Consider the following 13,427-nt stretch of genomic DNA (forward strand, 5'->3'; position numbering starts at 1 on the left):
CTCTTGCTTTTCTAAATGTGTTAACTCAACTTATGAAAAACCATCTAAGATATGATGAGAGTAATATAACACGGCCTTTACTGACGCTGGATAGAATTAAGATAACAGATAAAAAGTGTAACAATAAGAAAATTCACTGATCAAAGAAAGTGATGAAAGTGCACCAAGAGACAAATTTTTCTGAAGGTCTAAAATTAAGAACATAAACTGGAGAAGACCTCGGCTGTTACCTTATGAGTAATGCATCTTAAATAAGGCTTAAGACGTACACCTCAGAATTTTACACAAAAACTACCATGCCAATTATCTTATTGCCAAAGTTACAGACCATAATGCCTCCTGCTCCTTTTTTAAAAATAATATAGAAAATATTTCTCTTTGAACCTCAGAGACATTTTTTGTTATTGTGATAATCCAGAGAAAGGCGCTCTTGAATCTCATTGATATTGTTTTTTCTAAATGCTAAACTTTTTTCTACTAGTCAATGAATTTTAGTGAATTTTTAGCTGTTGTCATAAAATTCAAGACTCTTCTCAAGTCACTCAGTTATTCTTTGGTTCCTAAAAACATCCTTGCATCTTCTTGTCTCTTTTGTTTGTGTTATTTTTACACAGTCGTCTTGAAACACTGTTATTCTTTACTATTCTTTACTATTTTATTATTTATTTTATTTTATTGTCTACTTTAATATTTTATTTTATTTTAATGTCTACTTTAATATTTTATTTTATTTATTTCATTGTCTATTTTAGTATTTTATTGATATCTTCATCTTTATCTCTTGTTTCCATTCATGCTGTATTTCTGTTTCTACTTTGCACTGAGCATTGGAACAAAAAACAATTCCCCCCTGGGGATTAATAAAGTATTCTGAATATGAACCTGAATTCATATGTTTTATAAATAATTATGGAACACTTTTTGGTTTTATATTTTTACATGTGCTGTTATTAACTACCTGATGTTTTGTATATGTTCAAAAAAAGGCGGTTTATAGATGAGTGATTCACAGTAGAATAGTAATTTCCCGCCTCTACTGTGAAGGTGAAGGGTTCATCAGTGTCCTAGTTTCTATTGTTAGAACAAATGTCTCCGCCCAGCAGAGCTCAACTACGTCCGCAGAGAGGATGTAAATATCCACGTTCACGATCTCTAACCTTCAGGTTTACATCGGAACAACCTAAACTCTGAAAAAAAATGAGTGGTCGCGGCAAGGGAGGAAAAGGACTCGGTAAAGGAGGCGCTAAGCGTCACCGTAAAGTTCTCCGTGATAACATCCAGGGAATCACCAAACCCGCTATCCGCCGTCTGGCTCGCCGTGGTGGAGTGAAGCGTATTTCCGGTCTGATCTACGAGGAGACCCGCGGTGTGTTGAAGGTGTTCCTGGAGAATGTCATCCGTGATGCCGTCACCTACACCGAGCACGCCAAGAGGAAGACTGTGACCGCCATGGATGTGGTGTATGCTCTGAAGAGGCAGGGTCGCACTCTGTACGGCTTCGGAGGTTAAATCACCGTCTCATCTCACTGCAACACAACGGCTCTTTTAAGAGCCACCCACAACATCTCAAGAGCTCCTTTCAGTTAATATTTCTATTTGACGTGGTTTCCCCAGAGTCCATATTGATTAAGAGAAAGGTGTCTATAGTGCCCTCTATATGACATTCCTAATGCCAGTAACAATATTGATAGCCTACATATTATTTGAGAGCAGGCCTGGACTGATCGTAGGGTGTCACAAACGGGCTTTAAACACACCTCATTGCGTGGACTGTGTCTGAAAAGTGCGATGACTTAAATATATGGGTATTCTTCATTTACTGTCGACATGTTGTACAAGTCATTTAAATCTTCAAGTAACTAGCTGTCAGATGTCTCTATTTTGTATTGCTCACTATAGCAAAAACAAAGCACGAGTGATACGGTCAAAAAATAAAGAAATACTATTAATTACTTAATGAATGAATGACAGGCTGCTCTTTAAAGATGGTGTGGGTGGCTCTTAAAAGAGCCTTTTAGTGAGTAGTTTGTTGATGAGACTGATGACAGCTCACTTCTTCTTGGCTGCTGCTTTCTTGACTTTGGGCTTGGCTGCCTTCTTTGCGGGGGCTTTCTTGGCGGCAGGGGCCTTTTTGGCCACCTTCTTGGGGCTCTTGGTGGCCTTTTTCGGGCTCTTTGTAGCCTTCTTGGGGCTCTTGGCTGTTTTCTTGGCCGCTGCGGGTTTCTTGGCCTTCTTGGGAGACTTCTTAGCGGCTGTTGGCTTCTTCGCTGCCGCTGTCTTGGGCTTTTTGGGTGCTGCGGGCTTCTTGGCTTTAGGAGCGGCTTTCTTGGCCGGCTTCTTGACCTTCTTAGGTTCGGCAGCCTTCTTGCTCATCTTGAAGGAGCCGGAGGCCCCGGTCCCTTTGGTCTGGACCAGAGAGCCCTTAGCCACCAGGGCCTTGATGGCGGTCCTGACGCGGGACTTGTTCTTGTCCACATCGTAGCCTCCGGCAGCCAGAGCCTTCTTGAGGGCGGCCGCAGACACGCCGCTCCGCTCCTTGGATGCGGCCACAGTTTTCAGGATGAGCTCGCTGACGCTGGGACCGGCCTTCTTCGGTTTGGTAACCTTCTTCTTGGCTGCTTTGGCCGGCGCGGCGGCTGGAGCTGGAGCTACTTCTGCCATATTCTGTAGTAATGTTACTCTTGCTCAGTTACACACGGGAGTGTCTGACTGGACTGTTAAAAGCTCCGAGCAGGAGGCTGTCCTTAAACACATCGTGAGAACCGTGGAGACTCAACCCAGCCCGTGGCTCCTCTGTGCAGTGTGAAAGCTGGAGCACTTGTGTTTTCTCTTGACTGAGAAAAGGTGAAAAACTAAATGTGGGACAAGTGCTGAAGGCTGACAGTGAAGGGAGCCGATAGCGGACTTGTGTCTCTTCATATTCAAGTCATGTAGAGCTCTGATGCTCTCTGCATTTTGTCTGTGGAGCCTCCAAACCTCACCTATTCACCGCCGTGGCCAGCACTGCTCAGCGGCATTTCCCACTCATTTGTCTCCTAAAATGACTTCAAATGCACCACAGCTCCACCAAAGCCGTTTTCCAGCAGCCCACATGTTTGTTCAGGGACTCAGTGTAAAAACAACCACCAGCTGTTGATGACTTCGGAATAAACTGAAGTTATTCTGGTCGCAGCAAACACACTGATGATGGCCGAGGCTCATGGTGCAGTTCAGCCAGACTGTACTATTAATGATCAAACACACGGACAAATACATGTCATCTGTCTGTGGAAGCAGTAAGTGACTTTAAATGTTACACTGACACTGTTTCACTGATACATAGATCGGTCATGAATATTCAAAGACTTCATTAAGTGTAACACAACAGTTATTGAGTGTTTTTCAGTGTTTTCTGCTGTGGTTCAAAGTAGCCTAAGGACTGACTGAAATTTAGATTTGGACTTCCTTCAAAACTCACAGAGTAACAGCAGCTCAGATAAACTGTCTGTCATTGTTCTGAATAGAAACCAGTTTGAAGGACACATATGTTGAGTGGATTAATAAGAGGCTCTGATGTGGAAAGGTGTGTGTGTGTGTGTATATATATATATATATATATATATATATATATATATATATATATATGTAGGAGTCACTCAGTGTGCACAAGCACCCTGCACAGCCCTGTTCTCCAACAAACCTTTATATAATCTGTCCTCTCATTTCTGACTCCCTGTCCTTCAGTCTGTTTCTACCCTGAATTTGTCACAGCCTGTCACAGTGTTTTTCCCTTTTTTGGAAGAAGATTAAATCCAGAGCACATGTTGTGCGCATGTTATTGATCATCCTGAGGTGAAGACATCTCTGTTTCTTATTTCCCTTTGCTCCACATGTTATGTGTCAGTGTCTGTGGTCCAATACAAAGACTGCAGCCTGGTGGCAGCATCACAGCTCACTGTCAACTCAAACAACCATGATGTGAAACAAACACTCAGTGATGATGTCATGAAACAGGACCTTGGACAGCGACTGAGCTGCTCTTTGATGCTTTAAAAACAGATCTGTGCTTCACGCTCTAAAGTTCTGTGTGGGATGTCCCACATATACAGCCCATTTTTTAATAGCAGCATAATTCGTGCATCACAGCTTCGTCACAGAACTCTACTGTATTTGTACAAATGACCCGATGAGGCACTGACGTATCTTTAGTGCCCAAATGTGTTTCCCTGATCTCTTCCTGAATTACAATACTGTGCTGGTATTCCTCTGAGGTGACTCAGAAAAGCAGGTCTTATTATAAACAGCCTGTCTTGAATTAACCAAACAGACTGAATCAGAATCTGTGTCATAAAGCTGTTTGGAGCTACTGCGAGCGAACAATATCAAGTCTGGTTGATTTCATGACTTTGAAATAGACCTGGGTCATCAATCAATGATCACATGGATTTACAGGGAAGAAAATGGATTGAGACAAAGTCACCATGTTCACACCCACAGACAAAACACATATTAATTAAGTGGGGAGTTATTTAGAGAAAGACACTGGTCAACAGATAGGAAGGTTTTGAAAAAGATTTAAGAACCTTGGAAGTGCAACCATCTTAATAGCATTGATGCAACCAATCATTGAAAGGGGAAGCAACCTCCAGTTCCTCATATTAGCTCTTAGCTTGTCCATCATATCCAAAAAAGTCAATTTGAATAAAAATTTGGCTTTTCTATGAATCTTAAGTCCAAGATAGTTAATGTGGGTAGTGAGTAATTTAAATGGCAAAGATTTCAAGACTACAGGACACAAATTATTCTTCAAAGGCATAAACTCACATGTTTCCCAGTTGATTGTAATCCTGACAGTCTGCTTAATGATTTAATGTAGGTCAGGAGGTCGGGAACAGAGACTACTGGGTCCGATAAACAGATCAGTAAATCATCCGTGTATATATTCAAGATCACCAAACTTCACATCGTGAAGTATTTCACCAATTGTTGAAATATGATTACCCAATCTTTTAGCTAGAAATTAACTTATTACTTTCTGATCACAATTTAAGAGCAACAGGCCTATAACTTGCAGGGTCAGACTCTTCCTTTCTCTTTTTTAGAAGCAAACAAATATTTGCTTCATACAATGAGCTGAGGAGCCTCTTATTTCTCATGGAGTCATTCACCATCCTAAGCATGAAAGGGACAAGTTTTTCATGAAATGCTTTGTAAAATTCACAGCCAAAGCCTTCTGGGCCAGCTGCTTTTCCAGAGGGGAAGGCCTGAATAGCATTCAAGACATCACTTTTAGAAATTGGAGCATCCATCATCTCGTGATGCACTTTCTAATTGAGGAAGCTTTAGATTGGCAAAACGTTTGAAAAATCAGCTTCAGTGGCATTTACTCTACTGGAATACAATTTCTTGTAGAAGTCCCTGAAGCAAGCGTTTATCTCCTTTGGGTTAGTAAGCAATTTACTTTCTCAACCTGCTCACCTCGGTTTCTTCTGAGTGAGACTGAGCATGTGCAAAATATGTCACCTGTGATCAGATGTATTTACTGTAGAAACAGAGGTGTGAGGTGATTTATTGACTGACAAGAACAGGACAACAATGATTAACAACTAAACTTCATAAGTTTATAGTTTAGTTGCTTTATGAAAGTTGTCCTAATCGACCAGTTCTGTAAGAACTCTGATGTTTAAAAGGAGCAGTTTAATGTCTTTGCCTTTGGTATTACTAATCAGTATGAATCATTTAAAATTATTCAGATCCTCTGGCGATTATTTCAGAAAGATTAACTATTTTTGAAGCATTCTATGCCCCTCTATTAACCTCTTTAGTCGTTAGTTAATTCTTACTTTGATACTATTATCAAAGGACTGCTTTTTCAACACATCTGTGATCATTGTGTTTTTCCATTGTCAAAGATCATACAAACAGCAGAACATTAGATAGAAATATGACTTAATTGGTTATTTACATTTACGACATGAGAATCAGAGCTCTTCATGAGGTGATTGTTTGGCTCTTAAAAGAGCCGTTTTGGGGGCCAGTTTCCAGCAGTCAGAGTGTCCAGGTTTACTTGGACTTGGCGGCCTTCTCGGTCTTCTTGGGCAGCAGAACAGCCTGGATGTTGGGCAGCACGCCGCCCTGAGCGATGGTCACTCCGCCCAGCAGCTTGTTGAGCTCCTCGTCGTTGCGGACAGCCAGCTGCAGGTGACGAGGGATGATACGGGTCTTCTTGTTGTCGCGGGCAGCGTTTCCAGCCAACTCCAGGATCTCAGCGGTCAGGTACTCCAGCACAGCCGCCAGGTAGACGGGGGCGCCGGCACCGACACGCTCCGCATAGTTTCCTTTGCGCAGCAGCCTGTGGACACGGCCGACTGGGAACTGGAGCCCAGCACGGGAGGAGCGGGTCTTTGCCTTGGCTCTGGCTTTTCCACCGGTTTTTCTTTTTTTTTTTAAAAAAACCAAAATACTTCATTGAGTTCCATTCAAAAATTACACTGCAACAACCAAATCATGTACCAAAACACAGAGAATCAGACATGACAAACACCCCTGACTCACAATGAAATACAATTTACAATAATAAAGTGCAAGTAGGCAACAAGGTGCATGTAATAAAGTGCATTAAAGGAGCAAAATGTTCCACGGAAGAGTTTGATTCTTATCTAATGTCTTTCTCCTCCGGAGGTCAGCCTGGATGTGTTTTATTACCATGTCTCCATCTATAACAGTCTGTTGGAGGGACATGGCACATCTGGTTTTCCAAAGTTTGTATGTAGTGATGATAATGACCAGTTGATACAGTTCTTTGTGTTTCTGTGGGATGTTTTCTGTTATGAGTCCGTAAGTTACTGAGTTGTAATTGATGTCACAGGATAGACCAAGTCCTTGTAAAATGTTCCACACTTGCTGAGATCTATAACAGTCAATTAACAGATGTTGTTGTGTCTCTTGTTCATTACAATAAATCATCGGACATTCTGTGGTTGTGACATAACAGCTCCATGAAACAATAGCACGTACAGGGAGCCTGGAGACTGAAATGAGCCAGCGGACGTCCCTGATGCTCTCTGAGTATCTCTTGTCATTTATTATTTTGATTACTTTCATATAATCTCTCTCCAAGATATTTTTATATTTAATTACACCACCATATTTAACGTCATTTATTTTATTAAAAATTATTTTACTTGTATCACTTACCCAGTTTATTTGTATACATCTATGTTCGTGTAAGAAATCTGAATATAATAATTTATAATAAGGGTGTTGTCTTGCACTGCCCCTTTTTTTCCCCAGTTTTTAACAAGACTGACCCAGGGTGCTTTTCTTGAGATGGCCGCTGACACATTTTTAACAAAAGCAATCATCACTCTAACGCTCAAATCAACGGCGCCAAGGCCTCCATACTCTCTGCTTTTAAACAAAAGGTCACGTTTAGTGACTTCTCTGGTGGTTCCCCAGACCAGGTTCACACATTGTTTATTTAGTTGTTTTAATATGCTGGGAGTTGGCGGAAATATATTGGCAAGAAAGAGGAGTTTGGATAGAATGTATGTTTTCATTATATTTATTCTAGATTTATAATTAGTATCTTTATTTCTCCATTTATTGATTTCTTCTTTAACAATATTCAGTTTTTCATTCCAATTTCGTTGACCACAATCATTATTACAGAGGGTCAAACCAAGAATTTTAATTTCTTCTTTTATTTGAATATTTAAGTGAGGTTTTTTACTCTCTGTTCCTATCCAAACTCCTTCAGTCTTTTCATGATTTAATTTAGCACCAGACGCCAGTTCATAAAGACACAAATGATTAATTAAAATATCCATTTCTAACTGATTCTTTATGATGACGGTAACATCATCGGCATATGCCATTGCTTTAACATTGCAACTGTTATTTATAAGTTTACCGGATATCAAAGGGTCAGCATTTATTATTTTGATTAAAGGGCTGATCGCTAAGATATATAAAGCAGCACTCAATGGACAGCCTTGTTTTACACCTCTTTCTACATTAAAAGAATCAGTAAGTACACCATTCACATTTATACGGACACATGACTTTCTATACAGACATTTGATCATATTGTAGAGGCAGGGTGTGTTTCTCACTCGTCACCTGGGGTAGTGGGTGTGGCTGTGTGTGTATGTGGGCGGAGTTATGTGTGTGGGCAGAGTTGTGTGTGTGAGGCTGATTGATTGCCAAATGAATATCACCTGCACCTGCCTGTGAATCTGTTTGCTTGATACAGAGACAGGGTGAGGTAGGGTGCCGATATTTCTGTTGACCGCAAAGGCTATTTCTCCTTCACAGTCTAGTCCATTCAGTCCATCTGCATAAAATGTATGTTTATTGAAAGGGTTAGAATAAACACCCCCGAAACTGCAGTAATGGCTTCATGTTTCATTCTTGGACTCAGCGTGTCAGACAGAGCCCTGCTTTCTCCTCTCAGTGACTAATTTGGTTCTGATAGTCACACAACATTGTCAACAGAAAAAGGCTACAGACTCGACACTTACCTTCTGATGCTTTGCTGGATTTGTGCACTTTGGACCACTCAACCACTTTGGATGGTGACCGTGAGTAAATTTGAATGAAATGAAGGAGCGCAGCACAACCCATGGTATGTGAAACTCAGTTCATTCATACTGTGAAGTTTATACTTGCCTGGACACAGTTGATGCTGCTTACTGCTGCATATTGGATGCACATGGATGCTGTGGCTGTCATTTTGATTACTGCTCAAGATTGAATTAACCTGTTTAAAAGTGGATTGCTTGTTTTGTGCACATTAAAGGAGTGATGTTGGATGTGGATTTGGAAGCAACATTGGATTGTTCATGTATGGAGTCATATTTCTGCCAAAACTAAGCAACAAGGTTGAATGTGGATTCATGATGAAGTGTGGATTGTGACATATGCTTTCTGAACGTTCGTGGTGCACACATCGCTGGATGTCATGATGAGTGGATCAAAAGTTGGTTCACAAGTGAATGGATCAAAAGCTGGTTCAAATGCAAATGAAACTGATAACAATGAAACTGTCAGAAGAAAAATCATTCTCACTGAAAAAGCCTTGGGGTGCAAAATGGAGATGCTTCAAAAAGACCGCCAAGCAAGAGTGAATAAAATGAAAGGTATCATCATTGCTTTAAAGGAGCTCATGGAGAATGATGATAATGTTTCACGGGTGAAAACTCAACTGGACATTTTGGTGCAATTACACGAGGAGACAACTTCCCTGCATGAGTCACTGGTGGAAATAGTACCAGAGGTGGAAAAGGATAAACAAAAAATGTGGTTTGCGAGTATCAATAAATACAACAAAGGATTTATTGAGGATGTGACACAGTGGCTCTCTGAAACTAAGAGACCAGTCTCAGGACATGCAACAAATGACAATGTGGAGGAGAATGCCACATTTGAATTAGTGCATGATGACATTCAGCCAGAGGACAGCATCTCAAATGCTGGAAGCAAAAAACATGGATCAAAAACTGGGACTTCAAGGACTTCAAGCTCCTCTACTTCCTCCTCTCGTGTCAAAGCAGAAGCTGAAATGGCTGCTCTTCTCGCTCGTCAAAAATTACTCAAACAAAAGCAAGAGCTGGATCAGCACGAGGAGGAAATAAGGAAGAGGAAAGAGAGATTTAAGCTTGAAGTGGAGATAGCAGCCGCTCAGGCTCGGATGGAGGTCCTAAGAGTCTCAGGAAGAGTGTGAAAGGCACCAGACATAAAAAATCAGATGGTATGGAATCTTTTCTGGCCAAAGGGGCCCATGCTGCTCTTAATGCTGAGGCTGATTCATTTGTGCCTGGTGGCCATGGAGTGTATGACAGTCAAAGTACATCTAAATTTCATTTAACAAAGCCGAATGAAAGGAAAGTTACTGTTGATGTTGGCTCTCAAATAGTCCAGCAGAGGCCGCCTGGACTCCCAATGGCTCCTAATGTGAATAGTAATGTTTCAGCTTCTCAGTTTGCAGCCAGTCCACATGCTCAGATGCCAGTCATTGATGACGGTAACAATTTGCTATCCATTATGGCAAGGCAAAATGAAATTTCTGCTCTGCTGGCGCGACAACAGAACATCTCTCATTTGCCAAGGAGAGAGATCCAGGTGTTTGATGGAGATCCTCTTCACTATCATGCCTTTATGAGAGCCTTTGAGCACAATGTTCAAGAAAGGACAGGTGATGCTGGAGACTGCTTGGACTTCCTGGCACAATACACAAGGGGACAACCACAAGAGCTTGTTCAAAGCTGTCAGCAAATGCCTCCAAACAGAGCATATCAAAAGGCTAAGGCTTTGTTGGAAGAACATTTTGGGAATGAGCAAAAGATTGCTTCTGCTTATTTGGACAAAGCACTCTCATGGCCTGTGGTTAAAGCAGAGGATGCTAAATCTCTCCAAGCATATGGTCTCTTCTTAAGAGGATGTTGTAATGCAATGGATGACATACAGTACATGTCTGAGCTTAACATGCCTGCGAACATGATGATAGTGATCAAGAAGTTACCGTATAAGCTGAGAGACAAATGGAGGACAGTAGCTTGTGATATTCAAGAGACCCGTTGTCGAAGAGCTACTTTCCCTGACATTGTCAGTTTCATTGAACGTCAGGTAAGAATTGCAGCAGACCCTGTATTTGGAAATATACAGGACACTCCAAAGACAATGCAAACCAAAAATGGCAGCAAAGGCGGCTGTCAGCGTCACACAAAAAACCAAGGAAGTTTTGCTACTACAGTAACATCAGTTAATGGAAAGGCCCATGTGAAAAAGGAAGGAGCCCCACTGGACAAAAGGACCTGCTTATACTGCAAGGGTGAACATGCATTGGAGTTGTGCTCTCTACTGGGAAAGAGGGCGCATAATGACAAGATCACTTTTTTGAAAGAACATGGAGTCTGCTTTGGCTGTCTGTGCATAGGGCACATAAGTAACGACTGCAGGAGGTGACTGTCATGTAAAACATGTGGAGCTAAACACCCTAGCATGCTTCATATTCATTCGAAGAACAAGGAGCAAGAGAAAGATCTAGCAGTTGCAGCAGATACAAACACAGCAATGGGCAGCTCTGTGGTAGCGGTGCAAAGTAGTGGTCTCACTGGGGCCGGTGACCATGGCTGTAAGCTCTCCATCGTGCCAGTCAAGGTCAAGTCCAAAAAGGGTCACAAAGTTGTGGAAACTTATGCCTTTCTGGACCAAGACAGTTCTGGCTCCTTTTGTACGTCAAGTCTGATGAACAAGCTGAATGTTTCAGGAAGAGGAACTAAAATTCTCTTACGTACTATGGGTCAGGAAAAGCTTGTGGGATGTTGCATTGTGTCAGATCTGGAGGTAGCTGGTCTGGAAAATGATCTCTACTGTGACTTGCCAGATGTCTTTACACAGAAGAAAATGCCTGTGTGCAGGAGCAACATACCACGGGAGCAGGATTTGGTCAGATGGCCATATTTGTGTGGGGTACACCTACCTGAAATTGATGCAGACATTGAGCTGTTGATCGGCTTAAATGCACCTAAAGCTCTGGAACCTATAAAGGTGATTCCAAGCGAAGACGGAGGGCCGTACGCTGTTCAGACCACATTGGGATGGACTGTCAATGGGCCAATGTTTGGTGAAGCAGACCTGGAACAACCCAGCATCACTGCTAACCGCATCTCTGTGGTGAAACTGGATGAACTGTGGAAGCAGCAGTTTCAACTCGACTTCCCTGAACGCAGCCATGAAGAGCAACTGGGGCCATCAAGAGAAGATGGCCAGTTTATGGAAATGGTGAAAAGCTCTGTTAAGCTGGTGGATGGTCACTACACCATTGGTTTGCCTTTGAAAAGAGGAAATGTGTGCATGCCTGATAACCACAAGCTAGCAGAGCAACGTGCCTTGAGTTTGAAAAGAAGGTTCCAAAAGGATGCCTTATTCCATGCAGACTACACCACATTTATGCACAACATCATTTCCTGTGGTTATGCCGAAAAGGTGCCTGTTAAAGATCTGGAATGTAACCATGGCAAAACCTGGTATATTCCACATTATGGTGTATACCATCCGCAAAAGAAGAAGATCAGAGTGGTCTTTGATTGTGCTGCATCATTCCAAGGTACATCATTGAACACACAGCTGCTGCAGGGACCCGATCTTACTAGTTCATTGATTAGAGTCATAACCAGATTCAGGAAAGAACCCATTGTTTTGATGGCAGATATTGAGACCATGTATCCCCAGGCGCGTGTGCCAGCTGAAGACTGTGACTTGCTGAGGTTTCTCTGGTGGCCAGGTGGGGATTTCTCTCAACCTATGGAGGAGTACAGGATGTGTGTCCATCTCTTTGGGGCAACGTCATCACCAAGCTGTGCGAATTTTGCTTTGCGAAAGTGTGCGGAGGATAACAGCAACTCCTTCAGTCAGCAGGTGGTGGACACCATCATGCACAGCTTCTATGTAGATGACTGTCTTGTCTCTGTGCCCTCTGAGTCCGAGGCTGTTGCTCTCTATCACAATCTTCGAGCCATTTGTGCCAGAGGTGGCTTTCCACTAAAGAAGTGGATAAATAACAGTCGAAATGTGTTGGCTGCAATTCCTGAAGAGCAGAGGGCAGTGGATGTAAAGGAGATGGATCTGGACCATGACACACTTCCTGTTGAGAGAGTTCTGGGAGTGCAATGGTGTGTGCAATCAGATGCATTCAAGTTCAGGATTTCAATCCAAGATCGACCTTTGATCCGTAGAGGGATCTTATCTGTGGTCAGTTCCATTTACGACCCACTTGGAGTGCTTGTGCCAGTGGTGCTAAAGGCCAAACTGATCTTGCGGGATCTGTGTAGGAGAGGTCTTGGGTGGGATGATCTTGTACCTGAACCCATTGCACAGGAGTGGACAAATTGGATACAGGAGCTCCACCTACTGGAGGATTTCAAGGTCAGCAAATGTTTCAAGCCTGCGGACTTTGGCACTGTAGCTTCTGCCCAATTACATCATTTTTCAGATGCAAGTGAGGTGGGTTATGGAACAGCTACCTACCTGCTGCTGTGCAACGCCAATGGAAAGCCGTGCAGCACCCTTGTCATGGGAAAGTCTAGGGTGGTTCCTTTAAAACCAATTACCATTCCCAGACTGGAGCTAACAGCAGCAGTAGTTGCAGCACGTATGGACATATTGTGGAGAAGGGAGCTGCAGATGCCATTGCCTGACTCTGTCTTTTGGACTGATAGCACCTCAGTGCTAAAGTACGTCAAGAATGAGACCTCCAGATTTAGAACATTTGTGGCCAACAGGGTCTCGGAGATCCTTAAAGCGTCTCATGCAGCTCAGTGGAGATATGTGAGCACCTTGTCCAATCCAGCAGATCTTGCTTCCAGAGGACTTGGAGTGAAGTCGTTCCTCAAGGATGAACAGTGGATGTGTGGCCCACAATTTCTGCTACTATCAGAGGAGCAGTG

At 42.5% G+C, this 13,427-nt stretch overlaps 2 protein-coding genes and 1 pseudogene across 2 annotated transcripts; 1 reads left to right on the forward strand and 2 right to left on the reverse strand.

The window, feature by feature from the left end:
• Positions 1-1,116: 1,116 nt before the first annotated feature.
• Positions 1,117-1,606, forward strand: LOC144463539 (histone H4). Its single transcript, XM_078168228.1, has one exon. It carries the CDS (start codon positions 1,198-1,200, stop codon positions 1,507-1,509), a length of 312 nt encoding a protein of 103 aa, XP_078024354.1. The 5' UTR covers positions 1,117-1,197; the 3' UTR covers positions 1,510-1,606.
• Positions 1,607-1,931: 325 nt separating this feature from the next.
• On the reverse strand, positions 1,932-2,694 carry LOC144463525 (histone H1 pseudogene; annotated as a pseudogene).
• Positions 2,695-6,022: 3,328 nt separating this feature from the next.
• LOC144463580 (histone H2A-like) lies at positions 6,023-11,126 on the reverse strand. The gene is made up of 3 exons (XM_078168324.1): positions 11,094-11,126; positions 10,085-10,200; positions 6,023-6,442 (listed from the first exon to the last, which is right to left on the reverse strand). The coding sequence occupies exons 1-3, from the start codon at positions 11,124-11,126 to the stop codon at positions 6,043-6,045; spliced, it is 549 nt and encodes a 182-aa protein (XP_078024450.1). The 3' UTR covers positions 6,023-6,042.
• Between the last annotated feature and the right edge of the window lie 2,301 nt (positions 11,127-13,427).

This window comes from Epinephelus lanceolatus, chromosome 5, assembly GCF_041903045.1.
Source record: "Epinephelus lanceolatus isolate andai-2023 chromosome 5, ASM4190304v1, whole genome shotgun sequence".
Lineage (NCBI taxonomy): Eukaryota > Metazoa > Chordata > Actinopteri > Perciformes > Serranidae > Epinephelus > Epinephelus lanceolatus.